Source organism: Urocitellus parryii, chromosome 1 (genome assembly GCF_045843805.1).
Source record: "Urocitellus parryii isolate mUroPar1 chromosome 1, mUroPar1.hap1, whole genome shotgun sequence".
In the NCBI taxonomy this organism is placed as follows: domain Eukaryota; kingdom Metazoa; phylum Chordata; class Mammalia; order Rodentia; family Sciuridae; genus Urocitellus; species Urocitellus parryii.
In genome coordinates this window covers 207,654,548-207,671,662 of record NC_135531.1, presented here as the reverse complement: position 1 = coordinate 207,671,662, position 17,115 = coordinate 207,654,548, and the positions used below count along the sequence as shown (strand labels likewise).

The following is a 17,115-nucleotide window of genomic DNA, read 5'->3' as shown; positions in this document are numbered from 1 at the left end:
AAATTAATATAATATAGTAATTTAAAAATTTTAAGAACTGATAGTTTGTTTTACCAAATAAAATAATAAGTAGAAATACAGAGAAAGAATTCAATGACAAAAATAAAATGTTTCTTAAGTTAGGATCCTAATGTGACATTTATTAGACTTTCTTTTCTATTGCAATACATTTTTGAAATGAAAGTGTAAATAAATGGGAAACATTGTTCAATAAGAATAAAATAACAGTGTAAATGCAGTTACAAAGAAAAGCACATTATAATAGAACTGGTTCCATATCTTTAAAGATGAATTGTAGGGCTGGGGATGTGGCTCAGCGGTAGCGCGCTCGCCTGGCATGCGTGTGGCCCGGGTTTGATCCTCAGCACCACATACCAACAAAGATGTTGTGTCCGCCGAGAACTAAAAAATAAATATTAAAAATTCTCTCTCTCTCTCTCTCTCTCTCTCTCTCTCTCTCTCTCTCTCCTCTCACTCTCTCTTAAAAAAAAAAATAAATAAATAAAGATGAATTGTAGAAAAGGCACTATTTTGTTCTAGTTTCAAAGGATTCCTCTTTCCATAATAAAAATATACAATGGAGTAAGTACGTGGTCCCAGATAGTGGTGAACAGCTCGAGCTCTAGAGTAAATATGGGTGAGTGGCAGCTTTACCACTTACAAGAGATATGAAGACAGAACAGTTTATCTGTTTGACCTTCAATTTCTTCCTCTGTAAAGTGGAAATTTTACCTTTATGATTGTGATGATCAGCTGTCTGGCACAAAACAAATGATCAAGAAATGTTAGCTGCATAGTTAGGAAAAAAACTTAGCTAAAGAAGGAATTTAAAAAAATTCTTTCAACTGACTTCACTTCAACTTTCTTCTAAGCAAAACACCTAAACTTAAACTGTCCCCAAACCAAAACAAAAAAAACCAAACAACAACATAAATTCAATAACAAATCCAGAAGGTGGATGGGAGAATTACTCGTATGTGTATTATGTATATATGCATTTTTCTTGGTATTAACATTTTCCTACTTGTTCATAATCACTTCTCCCTTTTTAATTCATTAGAGAACCTAGATTTCAATTATTTATATCCAAATTTTGTACTACAGAATTAATTTCTAGTAATATATTTCTATTAGTATTGAATAATAACTTGTAAAGTAAATATATCATAAAAGAATTAAATCTTAATTATTTTAATTAAATCTTAATTATTTTAATTAAATCTTAATTGTTTTCATTTTCAGGAATGGAACACATTTAAAATTTAAGATAGGCTCTGGTTAACATTATCTGATTTTTCAATGAACAATGATATGGGGAATCTAATTATATGAATATTTCAGTCCCAAAAAGTCAATCAAGAAGACCCACTGATATAATAATTTAAGATTCAAATAAATTCAATGACTGGCAATTCAATTTATACTCTTACTTTTGAATCACAAATTAATGTATTGAATAAGCAACTACAAAAAGTCCCAAATAAATTGTGTTCAAAAGAATTTTTTAAGAACAACAGACTGAAGCAGATCTCTTTTCATGTTTTGGGTTATTTATTATTTTTACACTAGCTTTGGTTGATCTGAACTAAATCTCTACAGTGATGAAATACCAGACACTTTTTCTCAGAACCTTCACTCCTATATTGTACTTATTCTTATATTTCCTTTCTCTCACAGGTATTTATCACTTATCAGAGATGCTTTTATGACAGACTTCTTGTAATCTAAAACATTAACTCCACTACCAACTGATTCTTGCCTTAAGCATAAAGTTCTCTATGCTGGCCAGAATAGGAAGTTATATTAGAGGCTCATATTAAGTATCAACTTACTATTTGTTTCTGTGTCTCTGACTGGCTTAGCAGGAGACAAAATGAGCTAGTTGATACTAATTAATTTCTCCTTCAGACATTTGAGTTGCCTTTTATTTCTCATTCTATTCCTAAACAAGGAATCTCCAATCCTAAAGAATTTTAAGTCATTCGAGCTTTGGTTGAAGTAACTACCAGTCAGTTTTTTAATAAGAACCAAAAGTACCTATCCTTAACCTGAAATTTTAAAGAAAACACTAAAGAACACTATATTTCAATTATAGTAGTTCTTCCATATCCAGATCCACAGATTCAACCAAACTTGGATAGAAAGTTTTTAAAAAATTTTGTCTATAACTGAATGTACTTTTTTCTTTATTTTTATTGTTTAAACAATACAGCATAACAGCTATTTATATAGTATTTACATTGTAATAGGTATTAAAACTAATCTAAAGATGGTTTGAAGTTTGTAGGAGGATGTACACAGGTTTTATGCAAACAGTATGCCATTTTATACAAGGGACTTGACCATTCATAAATTTTGTTATGTCTTGGTGTGCAGTCTTAGAACAAAACCACTGCAGATACTGAGACAACTGTAGTTATAAAATATTTCCTTTTCTTTAAGAAACAAAAAATCATGTAACTTCATAGTATACAATATATACAGTATACAATACTGTCCTAAAAATTACTTACTAAAAATTGTTGAAGACAGGATGTACCTTTATGTGTTCCAATGAATTTACCAGTAGATTTAAGAAAATAAGGGTTAGACTTTCAAAGCAAATATTTTTCCATTCTCTTTTGCTGTCTCTCATAAAGGAAAAAAAATTTGTTACATTAACCCCTTAGTTTTTACTCTAAAATTCTAACTTTCAACTCCTTTTCCATTCACCATGGTTTACAAATGAATACATCAAGCATTAAGGAGATAGGGAAATGAGTAAGAATCAGTATTGCCCTTCAAGATAAGAGACGGTAGTAAGTGTTCAAAATCTGGCAGATAGCATTGCTGGAACTTAAAGCAGCTTGTAGAAGAGGACAAGTTTTTAAAAACTGAATACGAGGGGTTCAGAGTTCTAAACAAAACAATACAGAAGCAAGAGACAATGAAAAGCATGGGAAGTTGATATGGATATAAAAAAAGGACTTGGAAAAGCTGACATTCTTTCTCTACCAGGTTTAATCATAATTATAGTACTTACAGGACTACTCTAACCTACCTGAAAATCTCATTCTCCGTCTTTAAAATGATGAAATTCCTCTCATCAGTATTTTTTAAACAACAAAAAGATGATATTAAGAAGTACTTATTACACTGCCTGGAACTGATTAAGTATGTACTCATTAGGACAATAAATGTCAGCCATTATTGTTGGTCCTTAATTGGTTGAAGCTGCTGAGGGAGAACAAAGAACTGAGTTACTGGCTGGATGAAATATCATTCATCCATCATGATAAGGAACCAATGAAAAGAAACAGGTTGGTGGGAAGTGGGAAACAATGAAATCAATTTTAGATACACTGAACTGGAAACATCAGTAGGACACTGCAGTAAAAATTACCAGAGAGCAAAAGGAAACAGTAATGAGAAATCAGGTTTTTTCAGGGAGGCCAAAGATATTCTAACAGAAAGAAAAGCAGGAAGGAGCATGACATAGCATTAAAGAAAGAAAAGCATTTCAAAAAGGAAAAAACATTAAACCATTTCAAACAACAGATTGGGAAATAAAGATTCAATTTCATAATTAAGAGGTCTGTAGTGAACACAAGGAGAAAAATAATTAAGTGCAGGGTGACTGCATATACCTATAGTAGCAACTGCAATCTATGGGGAGACAGGGATTTTTTTCTTCAGTCTTCTTCTTTGATGTGAAGGAAAGGAGGGCAAAGCATGAACCATTTATTTTCTTTAGTATAGGAGAAACCAGATGTTAAAAAATTATCCTATCAAGAACACTGAATACAAAGGGAAATTTTGAAGACATGAATAAGGCAACAGGAGAGAAGGGAATAGTAAGATCTGAAGCATAGAAGTATAAAATTATGTTTCAATAGGGAGTATAATAATTCATTCTCTAAGAGAAGCAAGTGAAATGACAGATCAGGACAGAAGGTAAGTGAATAATCATGAAAGGGTGAAGGGAATAGGTGACATCTTAGTGAAACCGGAAGTGAAGTCCACTAAGAGTTTGACATAGGGATTTTGAATGGATACACACGCACACAAAAGTGGGAGGGGATACAGAAGGATAGATCAATAGATGGAACATGATAGCTGAGATTTTAGTTCAGACAATGAAGTTGTAAATTCTAGTTATGTGGAGCTTTGGATGATTTCAACTGTTTCATCTTCTTTCTATGGCATGATGTAGGCCTTGGACTATTTCAGAATGAATTCGAGATCTTGAGCTACTTAACATTTTTTCTTTTTACAAGGATGGGTAAAGTTTATAACAACTGTGACAAAATGGTTTTATGATAGTTATATTTCAATTAAAATCATTGTCTTTGACACTAATTTATGATTTCTACTCTATTTCTTACCCCAGAAAACACTTCTCAGATTTGGCAACGAAGGCACATTTTGTTGACCCACAATCTAAAAGGAAAAGTGAAGTGAGTAAAATAACTTGTCATATTTACTTTGTTATATACATTGTAAGTTTTTCTGCTTCTTCTAATAGGAGGCCTTTAGATGAGTTACTAGTACTGTATTATCATTTATTCATTAAAACTCAAATTTCAGCAAGCTTTTCAACTAGGTATGAAATAATTATTTTATGATATTAAAATTTGATTTTTAGAAATGTGGTTATACTTCAGTTACAAAATTAACCAACTAGGATGGGACTACCAAAAAAAATGAGACCCCATTGTTCCTTGGCTAATATATACATCTATCTGTGTGTGTGTGTGGGGGGGGGTGAGGAATAACAGGGCTTGAACTCAGAGATACTCAACCACTGAGCCACATCCCCATCCCCTGTCCTGTTTTGTATTTTATTTAGAGACACAGTCTCACTGTGTCTCTAAATAAATACACCTCACTTTTGCTGAGGCTGGATTTGAACTTGCAATCCTCCTGCCTTAGCCTCCTGAGAGGCCTGAGATTACAGGTGTGTGCCACCACGCCCAGCTACATCTATATTTCTTTTTCTTTTTTTTTTTTTTTAAGAGAGAGAGAGAGAGTGAGAGAGGAGAGAGAGAGAGAGAGAGAGAGAGAGAGAGAGAGAGAGAGAGAGAGAGAGAGAGAGAGAATTTTTACTATTTATTTTTTAGTTCTCGGCAGACACAACATCTTTGTTGGTATGTGGTGCTGAGGATCGAACCCGGGCCGCATGCATGCCAGGCGAACTCGCTACCGCTTGAGCCACATCCCCAGCCCTACATCTATATTTCTTGACCAATAATTAGAAACCTTTTGTAAGGGATATTCATTTTCATAAGTCTTCTATAGCAGGTGTTGGCAAACTAAGACCCACGTGTCCTATCAACTGTTTCTGTATTAAAGTTTTATTGGAACAGTCTTATGTCTATTGGCAGCTTTAGTCCTGTAATGGCACAGCTGAGAAATTGTGACCAAGACCACAAAGATAAAAAATACTTACCATCTAGCACTTTACAGAAAGAGCTTGCCAATTTCTGTCTAATATCTCCCTATTCAAAGGGTAGTCTGCACGCCAACATTTACCAATATCATCTGAGAATTTCCTAAAAATTCAGAATCTCAGGCCTCACCCCAAACACACTGGATCAAAATCTTTAATTTTAGCTAGATCTTCTGGTGAACCTAAAAGCTTCAAAGTAAATGACATGTTCATTATTTGGAAATATATGAATTAGCAAGATTTCTAAATAGATCGTCTCTCTTCAGAAATCTAAACCAATTACTTTCTATATGAAGCCATCAAAGTTACTATAGTTTAAAAAAATAAATACCTACAGAACTTAAAGAGTGGAAGATTTCACTGTGCTCAATGTTAAATTTAGTGTTTGAAAAAGAAACTTCTAATTTTACTTTATCATCATGTTCCTAAATAGTGGATGTTGACATCTTAAAAAATTTACAAGACAGGTAACTCAAGTAAGAAATCAGTTATGAGACTAAACAGAACAAAAATTTCTCTCAGCTGCATGTGGCAGCACATGCCTATAATCTCAGCAACTCAGGAGGCGGAGACAGGAGGATTTCAAATTCAAAGCCAGCTTCAGCAACTCAGTGAGGCCCTAAACAACCTAGTGAGACCCTGTCTTAAAATAAAAAAATTAAAAAGGGCTGGGAATGTGGCTTAGTGGTTAAGTGTCCCTGGTTTAATCTCAAGTACAAAAAAGAAAAGGAAAAATTTCTCCCATCCTTCTCTCTTATCTATCCTATTTACATTGCTAGGACAGGCTATTGATAAAGTGTATGAATATGTGTATTTGTATTTCAAAGTAGCATGTTAGGAAAAAATGGCAAAATATTTGTAGAATGAAATGCTAAAAAATAAAATCTAAATTATCATATTATTTACCAGATATTATCTGGGTGGACTACAATTTATCAAGGTGTAAGTTATTTCAAATAATATACATACACACAAACCACACACATGTACATATATGTATTCATAAGCTTTCTGTTAAAGGTTACAAAAGTAATTGTCATTCTTTGATGTATACCACAATGAAATAAGCTGGAATTAAGAAAATATCACAGGAATAATTTAATAAAAGTAATGTTTTAAAAAACTAATTCACAGTTTGTTCTGTAGCAGTCTGAGGTGATCTGTGAAAATAGTTCACTATTCTCTTGACCTAGAAAATCTCCTAAAATCATACAAATGAAGAAGGTTCAAATCTTCATGTTTACTTTAAGAATACCCATGAAATTACAACCAAACAGTGGGGCTAGATGCAGGGTTGATGGCTCAAAAAGAGTGCTAATTTTTTGCTATACATGCTCAGAAATGCAGAATAATGCTGACGATGTCCTCTGGTCACTGAACATATCCAGGTAAACACAGTACCCAAGATGTGCTGCCAAACTTACAGAGCTCATGGTCAGATTTACTCATACACGAATTCCCCTTGCTACAGTGAGATGATCCTTCATAAAAAGAAATTGTTCCTAAACCAGTTGCACAAAATAAAAAGATATCCTAAAGGAAAAAAAAATTATAACATGGAAATAAACTCAGCATAAAATAAGTACAAATAAAATAAAAAAAATTTAAATTTCCATAAATGCTAGCCCCAAAGTTTAAAGTCTTATATTATGATCATACTTTTGTAAAAATAGAACTATTTTAGGGCTTGGTTATGCTAAGCGAAGCTAGCCAAGCCCTAAAAAACAAATGCCAAATGTCTTCTTTGATATAAGGAGAGTAACTAAGAACAGACTAGGGAAGAAGAGCACGAGAAGAAGACCAACATTAAACAAGGATGAGAGGTGAGAGGGAAAGGGAGAGAGAAGGGAAATTGCATGGAAATGGAAGGAGACCCTCAGGGTTATACAAAATTACATACAAGAGGAAGTGAGGGGAAAGGGAAAAATAATCCAAGGGGGAGGAATGAATTACAGTAGTGGGGGTAGAGAGAGAAGAGGGGAGGGGAGGGGAGGGGAGGGGGGATAGTAGAGGATAGGAAAGGCAGCAGAATACAACAGACATGAGTATATCAATATGTAAATCAATGGAAGTGTAACTGTTGTGATTCTGCAAGCTGTATACGGGGTAAAATGGGAGTTCATAACCCACTTGAATCAAAATGTGAAATATGATATATCAAGAACTATGTAATGTTTTGAACAACCAACAATAAAAAAAAATAGAACTATTTTGATTTGCATGAGCTTTTTAAAATCTACAGGTATAGCCCTAGACTGTTAAATAGTTATTCGAGGGTTATTTAAAATGAAATTTTGCAACCTTTCATTTTCAGTTATATTATTCTGTGCTGACTTATAATGATCATGGATTTAGTCTATAATTATAAAAAATAAGAAATTTCAAATCAGTCATTGTTCAAGCAATGCCAATGGAATTTTTACTACTAAGAAACAGAAAATGCTATTAAAGTACAAAGGTATCAAAAATATGGGTATATACTGACTTCAAGGGTTTTTTGTCGTTGTTTAAATTGTGTCTCATGCATGCTAGGCTCTACCACTGCACTATACGTCTAGCTCTTAACTTCCAGGTGTTATAAAACTGAAGAAATGATTATCTGGATAAACATTTACTTTGAAAATGTAATAAGTGAAGAAAAACTATAAATGCATTTACATATAAACTATAATGCATCATTCATACATAGCAGACGATGGTAAATATTTTCACCAATTGGCCCTATATGTACTAATTTACATTACAAATAAATATGGGTTCAAGAACCCCCCATTTTATAGAACAAGTTGATTCATCAATCGGCACACCTGTAAGCTGTGTTATTATAGGACTCAAATTTTCAAGTTGAAAGATTTCCTCCTTTTTAAAAAATACTTTATTTTTGTTATCATTGTATTTCGTTTCCTAGTTACAATGCCATCTAGTTAAAGCAATAGGCATCAGATGATACTGCTATCTTCTCTAATCATACATCCTCTTCTATACCAGAAGGTCTGCAAACAGTCTACATTCACTAATAGTCTTAATTCTGTAATAATCATTTTTCCATATATACACTGAAGTCTTTATTCTACCAACATGAAATTTGAGACCCAATCCTATGCTTTGCCAGCACAATGTAACTATCATAATGGCCCATGGGGACAATAGAATGCTACAGATAAGCAAAATTCTTCAAATGAAATATGTATGTACATACTTCAAATATCTTATTGTCCTAAAATTCCCCGAAATCCCTAAGAGAAAAGTGAATGAATGTATATCTGGTTGGATGAAACTGCACGTTATGGTTTATTTTTACCCATGTAGCAGTCCATTCAGTTGCAAAGAATGTCAGATATGTTAACTTTATTCACTTGTGGATGTGTTACAGTAGAAAATCTGAGGACAGCTAACTAATGCTGGACACCATGACCCAGATTACATAAAATTCTTAGTCAGGAATTCAGGGCAAACAGTACAAAAAAATTATAAGAAAAATGGGATTTCCAGGCCTTAATATTTTATGAGTCTGTCAAAAAAATTTTTTTCCTTAAAGGAGGTAATTGAAACAGTGCTGCCAAAATTTTATTTTGCCAAGAATAAAGTTTAAAAATCACTACTATCTATTATCAGCATTACTTAAGAAAAGAAAGCATACCTAAGTATCAAAGAATAAAAAAGGAATAGAAGAAGATAATAACAATTACACTAAAAACGACAAAAGACAATCCATGTTAGGCTATAGTCAGACTTCCAGCTTGAAAAATCTGAAGAAAAGAAAAAAGGGCCTGGCACCATTACCATGCCAGCTTTAGCATCTGACATCTGTTGCCTTTATCTAGTAAACCTATACTACTAGTCAGTGACTCACTTGCTCAAAATTCTTTCTACTAGTTTATGGGGTAGGCAAGATTTGGAAGTTACCTTTTTGGACTTCAAAGTCCTTTCTAATATAACAGGCTACCTCTCATAACCTACAAAGATTGCTGAATACACAGAAAGGGTTCCAAGTTTAAAAAAAAATCACTAAGTGCTCTCAGGTATTTCTCATCAGGACTATTTTGTGCTTGTGGACACCTATATTTTTTCAACACCTTATGAATAACACATCATCAACAACATATCGAGCACAATGTTAAACAGGTACAAAGCAAACCCTCAATAGCTATAAAGATATATATTTATATCAAGTAACAAAAATAAGAAAAACCAAGGTTAGTTAATACAATTTCCTGAAAGGTTTTGTTACATCTACGTATGTCTCCACTCAGAACAGTTATGAAACATTTTAAGACATGAATGTATTTTAACCCTTCATTTCCAGAAGCTGCAGCACAGAACCATCAATATATTCATTAATAGTAACAGCACTGCAGTGGTAGCTCCAAACACTACCTAGATAATGAAACTTCATGATACTCAAATATTACAGCCAAGTTCATGATCTATCTCTTGTCAGTAGCTTTTCTCTCCTACTGCAATTAGCCATCTGACATCTGTTTCATTAGTTCATGGCAATAAAGAATCTTATTCAACAAGGAGGCAGCTCTCCAAAATGTGTATGAAAGAGCGGAAGAGTCAATTTACTGTGCTCAAAGTTAAATTTAGTGTGCTTGAAAAAGAAACTTCTAATTTAAATACTAAAACACCCACTTTTCTTGACCTCCCAGGCTTGTATTACTGTCCAAGATAAGAATCCACAACACTTTTCTATTATGCTTTTACTATTTTATCTGTTCTCTTATCTTCTTAATCTTCAATGTGTAGAGCAAGAAGTTAGATAAAAACCCTAATGATACATTTTTTTTAAAAAAAGTGAAGTTGTATAAAAAAATTATTATAATAATGCCAATCCTAAGTGCTAATTTTTCCAGGAAATTCACATGGAATTTTGTGTTCTTTGCTGCCCCCTACAACCGCAGTTAAAACAAAAACACATTCACACACAAAAGCCAAGGAAATTCAAATATCTAAGCATCTAATCACATACAGAATGCTTCATAGGAAGTAACACATGTAAACGGGTAAATCACATGTGTTAGGGTATAAAATAATTTACGAAAAAGGAATTCAAACAAATCAACATGTTCTCTTTTCTTTCTCATTTCTAATTTATTTTGTAGATTTCAGATAGCATTGTAAGGAACTACATGTATATTTTAAAAAACAAGGCTGATACAACTAATTAAATTATATAAAAATAAAATTAAGAGCATGTGTTTTTTGAAATTAAGTGTATTAAAATATCAGTTTTGGTTGGGAGAACAAGATGATTTCCAAACTGATTCTATGTAGATTGTATTTTAAGCAGGTTTTTGTGAAAAGACATTCTTTATGTTAGCACATTCCTAGAAATCGTTAACACTGTGTAACTATAGTTTCCTTGACTTTGTGAACCCCATATAAAATAAGCCATAAATAGAACCAATAACACATCTACAAATTGGATACCAAATTTTAAATGTCTTTAAAATATAAAATAGTGTATTTAAAGCTGTTTTTTAATGAAATGAACACACAACTATGTCTTCCTCATTCTAAAAAAATGCATATATATGATTACTCAAGACGCATTTGAAGTAAAAGGCTATCTTTCTAAAACAATTCATCCATGCTTCAGAAAGACTCAATAAGTGACTCAATTAGCTAAGTCCTGGATTCAAATTTTCGATTCACAATATCACTAGCAATTAAAGAAATGCAAATTAAAACTATACTGAGATTTCATCTCACTCCACTCAGAATGGCAATTATCAAGAATACAAGTAACAATAAATTGTGGGGAAAAAGGTACACTCATACATTGCTGGTAGGGTGTAACCACTTTGAAAAGCAGTATGAAGATTCCTCAGAAAACTTAGAATGGAACCACCATTTGACCCAGTTATCCTTGGCATGTACCCAAAGGGCTTAAAATCAGCATACTATAGTGAGGTGGTGGCATCAATGTTCATAGCAGCTCAATTCACAATAGGTAAACTATGGAACCAACCTAGGTGCCCTTCAATAACAAATGGATAAAGAAAACATGGTACATATATATGCACAACAGAATATTACTCAGACATAAAGCAGAATGAAATTATGGCACTTGCAGTAAGTGAATGAAACTGGAGGCTATCAGTGAAACAAGCCAATCCCAAGAAACCAAAGGCTGAATGTTCTTTCTGAGACTCACAATAGTAGGGTGGTGGGGTAAGGATGGGAAAGACAGTAGAATGAATTGGACATAACTTTCCTATATTCACATATGAATGTATGACCAGTGTAACTCCACATATTGTATAACCACAAGAATGGGAAGTTATAATCCATGTATGATATGTCAAAATACAGTCTACTACCATGTATAACTAAAACAACAAATAAAATGAATAAAAATAAAAAATATGTAATTCATCAGCAATCTTACTTTTATGTAACCTTTGCTTGGCATGCACTTGAAATTTGAAATTTCTACCAGCACTCAATTTTCATGATAGAGTTAGCCCATCCTTATAACGTTAAATATAAGCATTTTTCTACTTGGAAGTTTGTATGGGTATCTATAATTTAAAGTAACAGTTTTATCTAACATAAAAAGCTCCCAGGCTATGGTAACTGGTCTCACAATGATTTCAGCTAATTACTAAGGAAATTACTACATGCTAGGGGTGCTTGCCATTTCACTCTGAATGTTTAGGTTATACAATTAACTCTGGATTTAAAATAAATAAACTAACTATACTTACTAAGAATGGCTTATTTTGGAAAATCCAGGTTACTCTAATTTTGTAACCCTACAAAATTAATGTCTTAGCCCAAAAGTCATAGGATTATAGGCTGCTAAATTTGATGACTAATTTAAATATGGGCATTTTTTTCATGTTTGTATTAAGACTTTCATAATTATCACTACTGACTGTAGTGCAACCTCATTAACTTATCTGCTTTACTTAAGAGTGTCTAGATTAGTGTTTCCATGTATCGACTCTACACAAAAAGTACTGAGGTAAAAAATTAATTAACCTATTTCATATTACTATAACTAAATATTTTGACATTACAAAAACACTGTGCTTTATATGTTCATCCCTAACATTACAATTTTTCCACTAAATTTACTGCTAGACTACAAAATAATAGTTGTACCATGGATAGGACTTTCAATAATGGGGTGTTTATTTCTAATACTACAAACCTGTAGATACATAATTTTACCACAAGATGGAGCACGGTGCACAGGTAAACTGAAACCTGTGCAGTCTCAAGTGGCAAGTGTACAGTGCTAATAATTGCTGGAAGAAAAAAAAATGAAGATGACAAAAATAGTAAAATTTTGAGAGACTTTTACTGGATCTACCCACATTGCAGGAACAAAATTACCACAGAAAAAGCTCGCATTGCCACTTATTTTTTCAGTAAAAATTCTATTGATTCATTTCATAATGCAAAGATGGGTTATTGCAAACATAACAATAAATATCTAGTCAGGTACCAGCTAACTTGTATGCAAGTAATTGCACAGAAGACTTTGACTTTTAAGATTTGACTTTATGTAAGCTACTTCTACTCCTGGGACTCAGTTTCTTCATGTTAAAAATTGGTAGAAATAAACTAATGATAACATCTATGAGTGGCTTAGGAAGAACTTGTTTCCGCCTCACCTTTAATGGAAGCTCCTAAGATCGTTCCACTCCTAAGACCTTTGTTTCCATTTCTAAGACCTTTCCAACTAAAACTTCCAAATTTTACGTTAAAAAATGTGCTCATTAGGGAGAATGCAGCCTCAAGGCACATTTTGTATCTAACTCTTCCCCAGGGGACAGCTTTCTAGTCCTGACACTGGCCCTTCAAAGAATGATACCCAAGATTACTTATAGCTCTGGGTTCTCTTTGTATGCAGTATTTTTTACATGGCTAGGTTATATACATGGAAACACTAATCTAGACATTCTTAAGTAAAGCAGATAATTATAATGTGGAATGATGATTATGCCTGTTTGAAAACCACTGACAACCCCAATAAATGAAGAAGGAAAATTGGAGAACTGAACTGGAGATATTGTCTAGATAGTAGAGGGAAAAAAAAAAGAGGGTAGGAATTACAACCTAATGTAATCTATTTAGATACTGCAAAGAATGTAAACTTACTTTTTCTCTTTTAACATTACAAACAGATATTCAGTAACAACTAAAACAAAGCCCTATACATAATTTAGAGGTATATTATACCCAATATACAAAAAAAACTGATGTTTGACTAATAGAAAAGTTCAAATATGTGACACTGTAGTATCTTTTAAACTCAGCAAAGTGTACAAATGCATGGAACCATCCTTCTGAAATATATGTCTGTCAAATTCATTAAGTATGTGTCTGAAAATACTCCTTTCTGTAACTAGTTTATATTTCCTTAAGGTTTCATTCTTTAAAGTAAAAGTTTCTAAGGTACAGTTAATAAATACAAAATAAAACATGAAAAAATTAAATGAATATAAAAGAGGATTTCTAATCTCAGTCTTTTCTAATAAATTAACAATCCAAATTGATAACTTAAGTTCTTCAGTAATATTTGGTAAATATCAATGTGTTATTTTTGCTTCCCCTGAGGAGTTTATGTTTCAGGATAACATAACTAATAACCATAGTAAATGTGGTCTACTTGATTTTTTCTCCCAGAATTAGTTTTTCTTTCTTTCTTTTTTTAAAGTACACATACTTTAGTTTACAAAAGATAACCAAAAATCAATATTTTAATAAACCAATAAGACATACTTTTAAACCGTCTTACTAAATGATATATACACTATGATCCAATTTCAATTTTTAAAACAAGCATGAAAATGAAAAGATATAACATAAAATTATGATAATAACTGTCCTTAATTATTGGATATTTACATTAATTTTTTTCTTCTGAGTTTTCAATAAAAACCAGAATTATATAAGCAGGAAAAAAGAATTATTTATTTTAGACAATAAGATAATACATAGCCTGTTATATTCTTACAAAAATATGATATTGAATATTAATGAAATGCAAAAATCTGATTTCTAAGAAAATAAACTCAAGATTTCAGCTTTTACGAGAGAGATTATTTCCCTGAACAAGGACTCACTCTACTGGTGACAAAGAGAATATATACTTATTCTGACATTTCTGAAGTAATTGCGTTATTTTCTACAAACACTAGAGGGCAGTGTTTTCAGTATCAAACATTTCATTTCTATTTTTGTGGGTGCACATACACACTTTCACTTACATATATACAAACTATATTTGTATAAAATACAAGTAATATATTTTGTATTTTTCCTACATTTGTATTCATTTTTACATATAAAAAATAATAAACATTAAAATATTATTTTGTGTGTATATTTTAAAACTTTTTAAGGCTATACTAACAAGTACATAATCTAAGGCTGTAATCTGATACTATCTTATATTAAAATTAAATGACTAATAAACACACTGAAAACAGAGGCCTTTTATTACTGGTTATTAAGTAGTAAAAATGTAAAAACAAAAAATTTAAAAATTAAATACCAATAGTTAATGACAGATCTTTAAGAAAGCACCAAAATAATTTTCTCTAACCTCCAAAACCACTAATATTTATCAGGCATATGAATTACAGGGGTGGTGAAAGAGAGGCTGAGAGGCAAAAATTACATTCCAGGGAAAGAGTACAGCAAGAGCAAAGTCACAACATCTCAAAAGAACATAGTTTATTTGGGAGATGCAAGGGTAAACAGATATGTCACTAAGTATAGGGTGCCCAGGGGAAATAAGTGAATATGAAGTTGGAAATGTAGGTCAGGGTCATTTAGGAAAGGATTGATATGCTATACCTAGGAGTTGAACTTTATATTAAAGCCAACAGGAAAGTCAATGAAGACTTAAAATGAGAGAGCTGTGACAGATCTGAGTGTGTGTGTATGTACGTGTGTGTGTGTGTGTGTGTGTGTATTTAAATAGCAGTACACAGGGCAAACAAGAGTAAAAGCTTGGAGGATGGAAGACCAATGAGTCAAATATACTGGCTCAAACCATAAATACAGCAAAAACATTGAGAGGGCAAAGAACTGTTCCAATGACATTTGAAATGCAAGAATTGGTTGGTGAAGGATTAAACACAGTGAATAAAGTTTTCAAGTCTTGGTGGATATGAATTTCTTAAACACTAGAGTTTTTTAATCACTCTGAGTGAAAAATGCTTTCTGAAATCCAGGTAGCAAGATCTACTAAATAGCTGAACTTAAAACAACATTAAGAGTTTTGGTAACTTATAAGTCTATTATAAGAGACTCATAACCCTTATTAAATAACCTATTAAAATAAAATGAATTCAATAGGCAGCAAAGAATATACATTTCAACTGAACTCTTCATCTTTCAGCAAAATAAACTTTGCAATTGAATGGTACCCATGTAAACTAAAGAACTGTATGGCACTATTAGGGATAACTCTTATATTTATTTGCAATTATATAATTTTTACTTATAGGGATTTAAGACATTTAAAATACACACAAACAAACCCTAAACTACTATTCCCATAAAATTTCAAGAAGTCAAAATTTTTAAAAACACAGTTTTATATGGTAGAAAAATATGAAAGTTTATTAATAATGAAAAGCAAGTGTGCTGGGGCTGTGGCTCAGAAGTAGCCTGGCATGTGTGAGGCACTGGGTTCGATACTCAGTACTACATATAAATAAATTAAATAAAGGTCTATCAACAACTAAAAAAATATTAAAAAAAAGAAAACCAATTATACCAATGATTATTAATAACTATCATTAATATAACTTCACATTTACAGAGTATCTCAAATGCATGCTCTTATATCTACAACCTATTCAATAGGTGGGCTTGAACTGGTAGTAATAACAATAGAAACAACTATAATAACATATAGAAAAAACTAGAGATGTTTGATGCTCTTATTTGGGAATTAATATTTAAAACTAGAGCTTTCCTGGCATGAATAAACTAGATTAATTACTGTCTACTGAATTTCCTAAAATTTTCTGAAACACAGAAAATACAGACCAAAGAAATTTAATACTAATCCACTATAAAAAGCACACAATTTGCTCTAGAACTATAAACTGGGTACCATAGATGCCTGTTTCTGAATTATTACACAAAGTTTAAATCCTGAGGAAAACTCCAATCCAATTGTTAAAAGTTTTGTGTTTTAAGTTTGACCATTTATATGTGAATCTAGTAAAACATTCAAATTGTTGACATTTATTTTGACTTCATAAATTATTTCTAATAAAATTCTATCTAAGAGATACAAATATCTACCAAAGTCCCCCCAGTTCTTAGATAATTCCTTGGATTTCATTTTTTAAAACTGCATTATCTAGATATGGCATTTAAAATATTCTTTATTTATCTAACAGATAAGCCTACAAGCTGAAAAATCTGTGATTTGTAATTCACAAAGACTAGAGTCTCAACATATCTATTTTAGTATTTTTAACAAAATTTGAATGGATTAAACAACAACAACAAACAAACAAACAAACAAAAAACCTAGGAATACTTACTTGAACCTGGCAGGTGAAAGAGGAGTAGGAGGAAACATTCCTGGTTCAAAAGAATCAAAGTATGTAACTGTCCAAGAAAAGCTGCAACAGGAGAATCCAGCAATTAGGGATATTATAAGTAGAGTCCAGAATCCTTTGTGGGAAGGAAGAGAGAGCAGG

At 32.1% G+C, this 17,115-nt stretch overlaps 1 protein-coding gene across 1 annotated transcript in view; it reads right to left on the bottom strand.

Annotated features, from left to right (window-relative positions):
- The window catches only part of Arl6ip6 (ARF like GTPase 6 interacting protein 6), a 36,260-nt gene that overhangs the window by 4,800 nt on the left and 14,345 nt on the right, over positions 1–17,115 (bottom strand). Inside the window, exon 3 of the mRNA XM_026387892.2 lies at positions 16,957–17,089. Coding sequence (XP_026243677.2) covers positions 16,957–17,089 — 133 coding nt within the window. The remainder of the gene's footprint in view (positions 1–16,956; positions 17,090–17,115) is intronic.